This window comes from Rhinolophus sinicus, chromosome 5 (genome assembly GCF_057876585.1).
Source record: "Rhinolophus sinicus isolate RSI-liver-muscle chromosome 5, RSI-T2T, whole genome shotgun sequence".
NCBI classification, from domain to species: Eukaryota; Metazoa; Chordata; class Mammalia; order Chiroptera; family Rhinolophidae; genus Rhinolophus; species Rhinolophus sinicus.
Window position 1 is genome coordinate 8,938,008 of NC_142505.1, and position 13,754 is coordinate 8,951,761.

Genomic DNA, 13,754 nt, shown 5'->3' on the forward strand with positions numbered 1-13,754 from the left:
CTGGCTCAGCCAGCCGCCTCTGCTGTAGGCTGAGGCTGCAGTGCCCCAGACAGAATTCCTTAGTCCTCGGTGTCAGGTCGAACCCCTGGCAGTGCAGACCGAGTGCCTGTTGTATGCCCAGCACTGAGCCCCATGTGTAGAGTCCCAAAGACTCACGGAGGACTGGTCCTCTGTGGTGACCTCCAGGGAGCTGTGCCTCTGTTCTTTGTGTCCTGACTCCTTTTTCCTCTTGCAAAGCCCCCCATCGGGCTCCTCTCATAACCTCAGGCCCTGCCTAAGAACCACGCAGTGCAGACTTGAGCTCAACCTGAGGTGCTCCCAGTGACCTGAGGTCGACCTGCCCTCCCAGGACGCCCTTGAGTTGGGTGTGTGTGTGTGTGTGTGTGTGTGTGTGTGTGTGTGTGTGTGAGTGTGTGTGTGTGGCAGGGCATGAAGAGTTTGGGTGTGAGAGGAGTCTGCAAGGCTAGGGGAATGCACCACGTGAGCATAGCAGGTGCTGCCGAGGGGCTCCTTCCCCGTGATGAGGGGACGGCTGGGAGGGCAGCGGGACCCCTCATTAGAGGCCTGGGTCAGCCTGGAGGCACAGTGGAAGCTGGACATAGTGGATAATCGGGAAAACTGACTGCTTCTCTACCAGGACCCAGAAGGAACTTGAAAAAGCCATGAGAAAAATCCAAGAGTATTGCGACAAACTCTGCCAGGAGGTGACAAACAGGGAGAAGAATGACCAGAAGATGCTCGCTGACCTGGATGACCTGAATAGAACCAAGAAGTACCTGGAGGAACGGCTGATAGAGCTGCTCAGGTGACTAAGGGACAAACAGGTGGCCGGGGTTTTCCTCCAAGCTTCGGTTTTCTTTAAGGAAATGCAGCTCTTCTTAAAAGGACTCTTCAAGGGAAATGCCCGCCACCTTATGTGTGTGTTCGGTTGTTAAGCCCCGCCCCCCTTTCCCCCACGTGCAAGGTCTGCTCAGGCCCTTAGCAGCCTTCTAAGGGGATTTCACTGTTAACCACTAGTGCTCCTCTGGGTTTCTGTTTTCATATTGCCATGTAATTATTTTCCAAATCTCTATGTGTGCAGAGCCACAAGAGTGACAATCAGTGATGGTTCGTATCTTAGGGAACTTCTCCCTTCCCAGTACCAGGGTTCCCAAACTCCAGTGCAAGGAGCAGACAGCTAATGTAAACGCATGACCTTGGCCAAGAGGGCACTTTGGGGAAGCGGAGGACGCAGCACGTTCCCCCTGCAGTTGTTGCCACACAGGCATCAAGCCCAGGGTGCCCAGATCACCTTACTTCTTAAGAGAAGTGGGAAATCTGAATGTTTATGTGAAATTGGCCTGACTTTTAAACACTGGCAAGCCGTTCAAAAAAATTTTAAATTTTTTTCTTATGGAAATTGTCAAATATGCAAAAATAGAATAACAGAATGCACCCCATGAACGTGTTACCCAGCTCAACATTATTCAGTTCATAGGCGATCTTGTTTCATCCAGAGTCCCACCCATTTCCCCCACGTCCCCAGATTATTCTGACGCAAATCCCAGATAATCATTTCATCCGCAAACGTTTTAGCATGTATCTCTCCAAGACAAGGACTCTGCATTTTAAACGACCACAATATTATTACCGCACTTAAAAATTGGCTGTATTTCTGGTATCATCAAGTATCGAGTCAGTTTCAAAGTGTTTCCAATTGCCTTATAATTTTTTCTAATCAGGATCTAAATTAGAGCCATACATTGTGTGGTGATGTGTTTCTTAGATCTTTTAGTCTATGGGTTTCCCCACCATCTCTCTAACTTTTTTTTTTTCTTTGCAATTTACTTTTGAAAAAACAAGGTCATTCATCTGGCAGAGTTTCCCCGTAGCCTGCATTTTACCAACTGCCTCTCCATCCCATCACCTAACGCGCTCTTCCACCCTTTGTATTTCCTGTAAATGGACAGTTGGAACTAGGGCAGTGGTCCTCAACCGTGACTGCACCTTAGAATCACGAGGGGAGCTATTAAAAAAAACACTTCTTTCCAGGCCCCACCCAGACCAGCCAAATTGGGATTTCTGGGAGTGGGGTCCAAGCCGTCAGTGAGCCAGAGGTAAAAGCACTGCTCTGCTAGAGGCTTGCTCAGACTCAGGTTCAAACTTCTGCCCAGAGCGTTTCATAGAATCGGCTTGTAGTTCTGGGTCTCCCCTTCAAGAGTCACCTAAGACCTGACTATCCTTTTCATTGAATGTTAGCAGCCGTGGACAAGCAATGCCTAGATCTGTTCATTCATTTGGGGTTACAAAAGGGTGCTATTATAACTAAACTGGAAGTTTAACAACTTTGCCCTCCTGTCACCAGTGTGCAGACTGGGAACTCAGGGCCTTTGTGACCTCCGAGCGCAGACATCTTCCCGAGGTGTATGATGGAGAAGCCCAGATCCTGGCAGCATGCCCACATTCCCAGGGTGTGGGGCCTGGCATTCTGGGACAAAACAGACATGCTGTGGCCTGCCTGGGAGAAATGTGGTCCGGAGAACAAATCTTTCTGCTTCCTGACAATTTCAAGTGTTCTTAAAAAGCCAGTCAATTCCATATTCTGGCTTTTGGATTTAGGGGCAATGGTCTGGGTTTTGTATGGCTTCCCTGGCTGGTGATGGAGCCAGTTTCTCAGGACCTAAGTGGCTCTGGTGTTGATCATCAGGGTGTTGCTGGGCCACATGAACCCTCAGGATGGTGGCAGGGGTTCCATGCAGGGAAGAATTAACCTTCCCATGTCAGAAGCCGTAAGCCCTGAAAATGGCCATTTAGCAGGAACAATTCCCCCCTGGCGTAGCAGGCATAGGTGGACAATGCCAGAGCTTCCCGAAAAGCCCCCCTCTTCTTTCAGCCTTCCTGGAGTGACTGCACCTTCTCTTGGAGGAGAAGGGAAGATAACATCCCATCAGGTTTTCAGGCTGGGAAATCTTTGGTCTTCTGCAGTGATTAGTTGTTATTTGAACCGTAAACTATAAAAACATAAAGGGCCCCAAGCACATTTAAGATTTGAGTGGGCAGAGCATCCGTGGTCCTCGGGCTCGCAGCGCACAGACTGTCGTGTAATCATGACAGCACGTTGCAGCTTATACTCCCAGGGGCCTTATGCACTGTCGTGTAGACGCCTGAGCAGTGTGTGGCCCTTGTCCACGCTGGCAGCTCTGCAGTTGCCAGAGCCTTTTATGTACAGCCGGGACCTCCTCTGTACCTACGTATGTGCGGTGTCAGTTAAGGGCTCGCATTTTCAGATGGTCCCGCTGAGTCTGGGACTGATGAGCGGTGACAGAGAAGCCCTAGATGGGGTGTGTTTCCAAAGGAAAAGTGAATTTTCCTTCTGTGTCTTGGTAAATTTGGAGTCAGTCTTTCGAAATGAATCAGATAATTCTATTGTTTTCATGGATTCTTTCTTTTTCTAATATGGCTTTGACCCAGAGACAAGGATGCTCTCTGGCAGAAGTCAGATGCCCTGGAATTCCAGCAGAAGCTCAGTGCTGAGGAGAGGTGGCTTGGGGACTCGGAGGCCACCCACTGCTCTGACTGCAAGCGCGAGTTCAGCTGGATGGTGCGGCGACACCACTGCAGGTCAGCGGGCAGCGGGCAGGGCCCAGAACCAGAGCGAATGGCTCGGACAGGCATTGGCATCGTGGCTGACTAGGACAAGCACAGTGCTTTCTGGCTGTGAGGGAACAGGGCGAGGAGGGTGGCTTAGGACACTCAGGGACCTGGAAAGGGCAGAGAGTTTAATACAGAGGTGCAGGGGAGATAAGGGGACCCGCAGGGATGTGGCGCGTCCAGATACCAGCAGCCTTGGGCCCTCCCTCAGCCTGCAGGGACCGAGGGGAAGGGGCATTACTGGAACCCCAGGAGAATGGGGGCTGAGGCGTCACTGGAACAGCAGAGCGCTGAGATGCTCCTGGGCCCAAGGAAGGGCAGGCGGAAGGGGATCTCGGGCTGGGGCCAGGGCACAGGGGTCGTTCACCGGGGCCGAGGCGAGGCACGTACACTCGCATCGTGTGTCAGGGAAGGGGAGTTTCCCGCGTGCTTTACCGCAGCCCCGCCTCCCGCAGCCTCGGGAAGGAAAACCTGCTCCCACTCAGCTTACCAGCATGGCTTTATTGGAATCTTGTCAAATGGGCCAGAAGGTCTCACACTGAAGTGGGGGCAGAGCCAGATTTGACGGGAGCCATTGGCGTCCAGAACCCAACAGAGACCCAGTTCCAGTGTGCGAGGCCCACAAAGCGGTGTCCTCACAGCCTGTGCTTATTTGGTCCCCAGGATATGTGGCCGCATCTTCTGTTACTACTGCTGCAACAACTACGTCGTGACAAAGCACGGTGGCAGGAAGGAGCGCTGCTGCCGAGCCTGCTTCCAGAAGTTCAGTGAAGGCCCCAGCTCCCCCGATAGCAACAGCTCCGGCACCAGCCAGGGAGAGCCCAGCCCCACACTGTCGCCAGCCCAAGCCGGGGCCCAGGCCACCAGAGGCCAAGGTCAGTCCCCCGCTGCTGCCCTCGGTGTTCTCGAGGTGGCCCCACCCTCACATTTCTACCCCATTGTGGGTAGTTAGCTCTAAGACCTCGATTCAATGTTTTCCAAACCTAAGCATTCAAAAGGTGTTAAAAATGTAGTACCACCAATCTGAGACTTTCTTTTTTATGTAATTAGGATTGAAAGAGAATTGAAAAGGGAATAACTTTCTCTGATATGATTTAGCGTTGTGTAACATGAGGCCCGTGTTGCTCTTAGCTCACATGCTACGTTCTCCACACTTTGGAGGACGCTGTCTCCCACAGCCTCAGCCCCAATATTCCACCCTCTCTCCCAGAGTAACCAGAGTTGTGTCTGGAAATGACCGTGCGTCCTTCGCTCCCTTCCTGTGGCTCACGTTCCCTCCCAGTGGCCAAGCAGGAGGCATTCTCCTTCATGTGCTTTCTCTCAGTTCAGTAAAAGGAAGTGGGATGTGGTTCCTGCCGCTTTTGCTCCAGGCCCGGCCTAGCAGAGTAGCCCAGGCTGCCGTCTCAGGGGCCGCACTTTGGCTGTGCCGGGGAGCCAGAGCTGAGACGGCAGGGCAGACGTGAGTCTTGTCTTTGCTCCTCATCGTCTTCCAATCTTCTGCTCATTTAAAACTCTTTCTTTAACTATTGAATTTTGAGAGTCCTTTATATATTCTAGATGAAAGTTATTTATAGATATGTGTTTTACAAATATTTTCTCCCATTCTATAGCCTGTAGTTTCACTTTCTTTCAAAGAGCAGAAATGGTTTTCAAAAAGCAGAAGTTTATAATTTTGATGACGTCTAATCCATTTTTTTTCTTTCTCATAGAGCAATGTTTTTCTTTTGGTGTCATGTGTCTTTGTTGAACCCAAGGACTGAAAGGTCTTGTTTTTTTTCCTAGAAGTTTTATAGTTTTAGGTTGCATGTTTAGGTCTGATCCATTTTGCGTTGATTTTTGTATGTGGTACAAGTTATTCGTAGAGATTCATTTTTTTGCAGATGGTTTTTTTGCCATTGTAATTGTTTTAATACCACTGGTTGAAAAGCGTATTCTTTTCCTATGGAATTGCCTTTGCATCTTTGTCAAAAATCAATTGCCCTTGCATAGGTGGGTCTACAGCTGGACTTTCTCTTCCTTTCCATTTATCTGTGTGCCCTTTCTTTCACCAACACCACACCGTTACGATTGTCGTAGCTTTATAATGAGTCTTCAAATCAGGTAGAGTGGGTCCTCCAATTTTGTTCTTTACCAAAGTGTTGGCTCTTCTAGCTTCTTTGCTTTTCCGCATAAATTTTAGAATCAGTTTGTCAATTTCTACAAAATATTCTGGTGACATTCTGGTGGGAACTGCATTGAATCTCTTTGTGAATCTGAGGAGAATTGACATCTTAACACAATGGAGCCTTCTAAGCCATGAACCTAGTGTAGCTCTCCATTTATTTAGATCTTTTTTGATATCTCCCAGTGGCCATCATGTTGAGTCCCTGATGCTCATTTTCCCTCCCCTTCTTTTCCTTCTTCCTTCCTTCTGCCAGTCTCAGAGGGCAGGTTCAGGAGTGTGGCTGAGTCTATGGAGAGAAACCAATTCCTAGTCCCCCTTTCCAGCCTGTGCCTTGAGCCTTGCATTGTGCAGACTTCAGCCAAGACGAAGAGCGTTTCTTCTAAAGCACAGCCTGTCCCAGTTTCCATGTGGCAGGGCTCGCTGGGAACTTGGAGCTCATAGGAATTGGTCTTCTTGCTGAACAGCCCAGGAATCTGTCTTCCCCTTGCCCGACTCACTGGTGTATGTTCCAGCGACAACAAAGTGTCAGAGTGCTGACGTTACCTGTTTTGATTTCTGACATTTCCTGTCGCCTTGTCTGTTTCTCTGCCTTCCTTCCTCCTTCCCTCTCAATCTGTCTTTCTGTCTTCTTTTTTTGTTCGCCTCAGACCTGCCATCACATTTTTTGTGACATGTACAAGAGAGTGTTTGTGGGTGGGTGACTGGCACAGGAGCAGGCATACTGCATTGTTCCTACCGAGTGGCCGGCAAAGTCAGACACAAGTCCCTGGTTGGAGCACAATGGTTGCTGCAACTCCCTGAGCCGGGGGAGGGTCTCTCCCACCCCCACCCCCACCCCCCAGTGGATTGGGATGGAAGTGCAGCCCAGACGGAATCCTGCTTTCAAAGAGGCGCCAAGAGATAGTGTCTGTGTCTTATGGGTCAAGGATTCAGCAGCGCAAAATGTTTACTTTTCTGGTACGTTCTTTCCTGATAAGGTTTAGGTGAGTTTTTCTCCTTCTAAATAAAGCGTCTCAGGGACTATATAAGAGCTTGAAACCTCTCTAAGCCCCTAACTAGGGCTTCACAGAAATCTCTTAAGTTGTGCATTGAGTTTCACCTGGAGTCTCAGCTCTGCTTTTCCAGAGTGTCCAGCAGCCATCTCTTTCCCATCTGGAGTGGGCACTCGCAGTGTGCCCCGGCTTGTCCTGTATAGCTGCCCTCCGTCTGTTCTCTGAGGCTCCCTCCCCATCCTGTGTGTAACCGCTGTGCTTCTCTTGTCTCCTGATCGGCCTCTGCCCCAGGTGCGAACACAGACTCCAGGCTGCCTGACGACGCCGTGTTTGACATCATCACGGATGAGGAGCTGTGCCAGATACAGGAGTCCGGCTCCTCCTCGCCCGGAACACCCGCTGAGTCTGATTCCCTTGACCCAAACGTGGCCGAACAGTGAGTAGACGCCACCTCCATTTCCTGAGTGCTCATTAAATGCCTGGCCCTTGTATGTTCTTACCGAAGGACCAGGGAAATGCAGAAGCAGGACTGGCTGTCTTTGCTTAAAGGGAAGGTGCCTTAGAACAGAGCTTGGGATGGGATGGGATGGCGCTCGAGGGGCACCAGGGCTCGGGAGTGGTCAGTGTTGAGCCTTGTCAGAGGGTTCCTGGGCACTCAGTGGTCCCCTGATTTCAGCATCTCCATTAAGGCCTTTCTTAGTTTGGGCAACTAGATTAATCTGCTTAGGCCGCCATAACAAAAGACCACAGACTGGGCAGCTTAAACCAGAAATTTAGTTCTCACAGCTCTGGAGACTGCGGGTGCCAGATCAAGGTGTGAGCAGTTTGGTTTCCTCTAAGGCCTCTCTCCTGGGCTTGTAGACAGATGGCCACTGTGTCGCTGCCTGCTCACGGGGGCGTCTCTCTACGTGTGTGCACGCCTGGTGTCTCTGTGTCCTAATCTCTTCTTAGGAGGACACCACTCAGATTGGATCAGGGTCCCCCTAATGGTCGGTCTCATTTTCACTAAGTTACTTCTTCATAGCCCTTATTTCCAAATTTAGTCACATTCTGAGCTACGGGGGGTTAGGACTGCAACACAGGAATTTGAAGGGGACGCAGATCAGCCCAGGAGAGCAGCCCTTGCTGTGCTGCCTGAGCCGAGCTCAGAGCAGCGAGTTGCCCTTTAAAAATCCCATTCGTCTTTTGGAACCACTAATCAGGCTGGGTAACGCCGCCCTGAGGAAGGAAGCTCGGATTTCGTCTCACTTGTCTCGGGGAGATGTGTTCTCTCCGAAGTCCCTTTAGCTCCTGAGAAGCCCTCCCAGAGTCCCCGAGTCCTAGGCAGGCCTGTCACCCTTCCACACGCCCAGCCTGTGCCCTGCCCGTCGCCAGCGTCCTGTGCTGCTCGTAGTCAGGCACCCCGGCCCACCAACCCGTCCTGAGGCTGATGGCGCCACAGGCTGCCCTACAAGTGCTGCTTCTGCATGGCCCGCTCTGTTTTCTGGGCTCGCTGTTTTTAACAAGGTTTGGAAGGAGAGTTTTGCCAATTTTTAAATATATGCAGTACTGCACAAAGTGTCACCATATTAAATGACACGCGTTTGCCATGGGACCCACAGGAAAAGGTCAGGTTCCCCTCTGTGGCAGCCTTGCCCAGTGTTTGTCAGCTCCTAGAGTTTGACCTGAGTCCAGTTTCTACAGCAAAGCACTGGCTGTTCAGAAGCTCGAGAAAGAATTGACACGACTGCCACATCCAGACGTTTCTTGACACACTTTCCATCCCATTTAGGGGGTTTTGTGATGCTCTTGGTAACTTGTATTGAAATCGCTGCTACTCCCTTCCTGCCCAGAGTTCAGAGGCAGACTAGGATTGACCTGTCAGATTATTACCCGGGGTTTCTGCTGCATGAGAGGAGATGAACTTCATATCCGCGAGGCCCTCAGCACAGGAGCTGTCCGGCCTCAGTGTACCTACCTCCTCTCTCCCGTACTCTCTTACTGGCCAGTGACTGAACCTGCCCTGTTGTGGCCTCACGGATCAGCCAAGCTGTCACCCAACCCAAGAAAGCCCCTGCTCACTGTCGCTACTGTGACTGGGCCTTTCTTCTGGAACCCTCACCTCAGAAGCCGCCCCTGACTGCCGCAGCCTGCAGCACTGTCCCCGACCCCGAGGCTTGGTGGTCCCCAGGGCATGTTCCATTCCATTAGCACTGAGTCACTCTCTGCCCTCATCACCTGGCAGCTCTTCACTGACCACGCCTTCACTCCCGGGCAGGTGGGTCCGTGGTAAGGTGAGCAGGACCAAGCCTCTGGCTGCAGCCTATGTCAGAAAACGACCCCCTGCAGCCTCCTCTTTCCCTCACCCTTTTCCCAGTGGGAACCAAAACAGAAGGTGTTCTGACTGCTGACAAATATAGGTGTTTTCAGTCTTGGGAAATCAGGAAGTGTTCCAGGGGAAGGAACTGGCCGGCATGCTGGCCCACGGCCTGCAAGGTGGATCCGCGACTGACAGACGGAGACCTGCACTGGGTCTTTTCTGATGAAGAGCCAGCCCTCGCGTCAGTTAAGGGCCTGCCTCGTCACACACCTTCTTTGTGCAGTAGCTAGAGGGAGTCCCAAGCAGATCTGGAAGCTTTTTCTTATATTCTTTTTCTTCCTAAGTTTAAGACCAGTCACACACACCAGGACATGTGTAAGCGACCCTGACAGGAAACTTCGAGAAGGAAGTCAGCTAGTCCAGAGTCAGAAGTAGTCCAGGACGGATTGAACACTGTGAGTCCAGGTCCATGGGGAAAGAAGGCAGCTTGGAGCGGTGTTGTTGAAGGCCACTGTCCCTGTGCCTGCAGCTTGTACACGTGGCCTCACTTGGTCCCTGCTGTACGTGTCGGAACGAGGCTTTGGGCCCAGAGTGCGTCCCCTAGGCCCCAGCCTGTACGTGTCGGAACGAGGGTTTGGGCCCAGAGTGCGTCCCCTAGGCCCCAGCCTGGAGACTTGCTTTGAAGAGGACAACTCTCTTCCCCAGGTCCCCACCTCCCTATCTGCACAGCAGAGATCTGCCCACGCCCCCGGCCTCATGTACATTCTCATATACGTAGGGCTAACCAAGTTGTCTGCCTTGCCTCTCCCAGCAGTGATGGCACAGGAAGAGATGCCAAGTCCAGGCTTTCGGGGAGACCTGGCAGACTCCCTGAGCAGCCTCCCAGTTGGCCCCGTGCCGCCCCCACCCCCCCAGTGTGGCTCAGGGCTAGAGTAGCAGTGTGAGGCAGGAACACAGCTCCTCAGATGAAAAGATGACACTCTTCAGAACCTTCTAGATATGACTGTGACCCGCCACCCCCGCACACACGTAGTCATCCAGGCCCACCTCAGCCAGCTCCCCTGACCAGGTGTCCGACTGTTCTCAGGACTGAGACGGCAGGCAGAGAAGGAGAGAAAAATGTCAGTCAGCTGGTAGCTGCACTGGGCCTGGGCTCCCTTGACCTCTGCTCAGTTTCCGCCCAGTCATGCCCTTGAGGCCGGGCCCCCTCTTCTGATTACTGGACAGACGACAGGCTATATGGTGGTGACGAGTTAGAGCTCCAGAATCAGACCCACTTGGTTCCATGGCTTTGGGCCCTGCGCCCCCTGAACTCAGTTCCCTTCCCTGTACCAAAGAGGCGGGCAGCACCCACTCCCTGGGGTTCTTGGGAGGATTAGAAGAGAGTGATGTGTACCAAGCACAAGCCCGGTGCCTGCATCGCGAGGCCTCCTGTGGACGTGCGTTGTTTTCATGGCGTTTTATCTGCGTTGTGATGTGTAGGGCTGAGCCGTGCTTGTCTGCTGCTGTGTGCTCAGTACCGTGTACCCAGAAGCCCACTGGTCTCCAAGGAAAATCACTCCAGATGTGTGGATGCTGCCGAGCTGGCGCTCACACAGGCACAGCCTGCCCCCGACCCACGAGCATCTCTACCAGGAATTGCTTTAGAACTGGCACTTTGTGGTCACAATGCTTTGGGGAAGCGGTGGTGGGTTTCTCACCGTGAGGAGATTTGATGCCTGGTATCAAGCGAAACGTGAACAGGATATGGTGATAATGGTTAAGGTTAGAAAGCCACCCTGCATGTGGGCTAACAGCTACGCCTACAGATGAGGGCAGAGCTAGCAGGTACCTGGGGCCCTTCGTACCCAGCATTTCTGGGCGGAGAAAGAGGCTCTTCACTGAGGTCTTAGCCCCATTCTGCTGAGTCTTTGAGAGCTTTGGCAGGTGTTAGTCTCTCTGAACCAGTTTCCTCATCTGAAAACGGGGATGGTAGTGCCAAGCCTCCTGCACAACGGCGTTGGCAGTTAGGAACCACGGAGGATGGGCACAGGAAAGGGGGTGCTGCCTTGACCACCCCTTGGAGGGGAAGGCTGGAGCGCTCCTGGGCCCCGTGCTTTCTGCTCTGCCTCCACCCCTCCAGTCGTGGCTGCTTCCAGTTTTTCTCCCCCACAGCACCTTTTCCTCGGTGCAGAAGGCTCTCGGAGATCACCTGGGCTTCTCCCAGGTAGCCCTGGAATCAGGGTCACCCTGTGTTCACATCGGACAGTGTGGCCATCCGTGGTCTCTAACCACCCCACCACCAAGCACTGGGGACATGTTGGGGTCGGGGAGGAGCCCACTCTTTACCTCAGACCCCAAGGCCACACCTGAGACAGACTGGACTGGATAGAACTGAGCCAGGGTCCACACCCAGCCTGGCCCCCTCCAGCCCCCCAGGTAGCTCAGACCCCTTCCATCACGTGCTGGTATGTGTGAGCAGAGGGGAGCCAAGGTGGGGAGAAAAGCAGGTCTGAGTTTGAAAACTTATACTTCGTGGGCTGTTGTGTGGACAGAATGAAGTCAAGACACAAAAGCCCTCCGTGACCAACACGTGCTGTGCCAGTGTCTATTGCCAATAATGGTGTGTATCCAGAGGAGGGTCAGAAAACCATACCTACTCCCAGGTGTAGCAGGTAAGGGCCCAGGTTGTGTAGGACCAGTGAGTGACTGAGGAAGAAGAGAAGGTGAAAGAAGACTCAGCGGTGGGGCGTTCTGGGGACAGTAGGGTACATTTTCCTAAACTGTGGAAGGGCCGGTGCAACACTTTTTTGCAGGGGGCCTAGAGAGGGCATAGAGAACAGGCTGGGGATAGAGCACGGCCTGGCAGGTGCCTGGTCTCACTTGACTCAGCCAGGCAGGCACCTGCAGGCAGAAGCCAGTGGTCCCTGCAGCTGCCCCTCTGTTGTCGTGGCCAGGCAGCCCCCCAGCTTGGTTCTCAGTGCACTGTCCATGCCTCATAAAGCACTCCTGGAGGGACGGCTGTCAGTGTGGGCGGTGAAACAGGCTGGGGTAGGTTGAGTTGCTTGCCCGAAGACAGACACACAGAGGTGGAGCGGTCACTGAGCCGGCGTCTGAGTGGCCCGAGTCCTGCTTTCCCCATCACACCACACTGCTTCCCTCTGGGAACATGTGGTTGCAGCCCTGGCTCCCCCGCTCCCCGACTCTTCACCTTTTCCCCAGTTAGGGCCTCTGCCTCGGGCTGGGTCACTGTACGGGAAGTCAGGGGCTAGTGGCCCCTCTGTCTAAAGGGCTGAACATTAGGGTCAGCGCACAAAGAGGGGTGACAGAAGATCCCCTCTGCAGCCAATTTTAAAGTGATAAAAGCCTTGTCGCCAGGACAAGGGCAGATTTTGTAGTTTGAAGATGTGCCTGGAGGCCCTTGCAGCCTGAGTACAGTAAAGTAACTCGTTGTGGGTGCGTGTGGGCGTGTTTATGAAATAGTAGGCGACTCCGGTGGGGCCCGCAAGGCTCAGCCTGTGCTCACTGGCCCAGAGCGTGTGTGGCATGCTGTGCACCCCTGGAAGGCACGCAGCAAACCCTGCCAGCCTCGCCAGCACACGGGGAGCCATCGGCAGCTTCCATTTTGTGTTGCTAGTTCTTTGTTTTTTTTTAATTGCGGTTAAATTTATTGGTTAAGATTATGAAAGTTTCACGTGTACAGTTCTGTAATACATCATCCATCTATTGCATTGTGTGCTCACCGCCCAGAGGCTAGTCTCTTTCCGTCACCATATATTTTGCTTCCTTTTACCCTCTTCTGCCTCCTTTTATCCACCTTCCCCTCTGGTAGTCACCGTACTGTTGTCTGTGTCAATGAGCTTTTTTCTTTGTTATGTTAATTCATTTGTTGCTTTCTGTTTTACGTTTCACATGTAAGTGAAATCACATGATTCTTGACCTTTTCTATCTGACTTACTTCGCTTAGCATGATACTCTCAAGATACACTCATATTGTCGCCAATGGCAGTGTTTCATCTTGTCTTACAGCTCAGTAGTATTGTTAATTCTTGTGAGAACAAAACTGGCATTTTGGAGCCCTTCTGCCCAAGAATGCAGACTATGCTAAACGTTCTGTGCGCATTACCTCAGGTCCTCGCCACGCCAGCCCTAAGAGCTGGGTGCTCTTATGGTCCATGTTTCACCAAAATGAAAGAGGTTAAGAGATTCCCAACTGGTCTTACCAACTAGCGAGGGACAGAGCTGGGGTTCAGCTCTGGTCTGTCCAAACCTGAGCCAGTTCTGGCCTGCCTCGTGCACTCTCCTTGCCTGTCGTCCGCTGGTTCTCCATATTTCAGTGAATGATTTGTGACGCATGAGCCAAAATGGCAGCGATAAGCCTGTTGAGCAGACTGTTAGGTTCTGTAAACATGCACAGGTGTCTAACATGACAGCTGCTTCATCCTGGGGCCACATTGTGGGGGTTAAACAAATGCACCTCATCTTCTGGGCAGGAGGCTGGAAGCCATAGTGAAGGAACTGGGTTGTTTTCACTAGAACATTCCACTTCCTTGATAGAGCAAGCAGTACCTAGAACATTTACGATTTTAACTTATTTCTTGGGTTCTGGGCCCACAAGTGATCACTTTTGATCCATTCCAGGCATACCACATTAAAGTAGAAGGGTAAGAGTAGTTTGGAGACTTTTTTT

General features: G+C 52.1%; 1 protein-coding gene across 6 annotated transcripts in view; it reads left to right on the plus strand.

Moving 5' to 3' along the window:
* FYCO1 (FYVE and coiled-coil domain autophagy adaptor 1) overlaps positions 1 to 13,754 on the plus strand; it is a 77,753-nt gene that overhangs the window by 32,918 nt on the left and 31,081 nt on the right. For 5 of the 6 annotated variants that reach the window (XM_019724045.3, XM_074312504.2, XM_074312503.2 and 2 more), the window contains 4 exons: positions 638 to 805; positions 3,451 to 3,600; positions 4,294 to 4,505; positions 7,078 to 7,222. In XM_019724045.3, coding sequence (XP_019579604.3) covers positions 638 to 805; positions 3,451 to 3,600; positions 4,294 to 4,505; positions 7,078 to 7,222 — 675 coding nt within the window. Of the gene's footprint in view, positions 1 to 637; positions 806 to 3,450; positions 3,601 to 4,293; positions 4,506 to 7,077; positions 7,307 to 13,754 lie in introns of those variants that run through there. The other variant, XM_088798205.1, reaches the window with a different exon arrangement.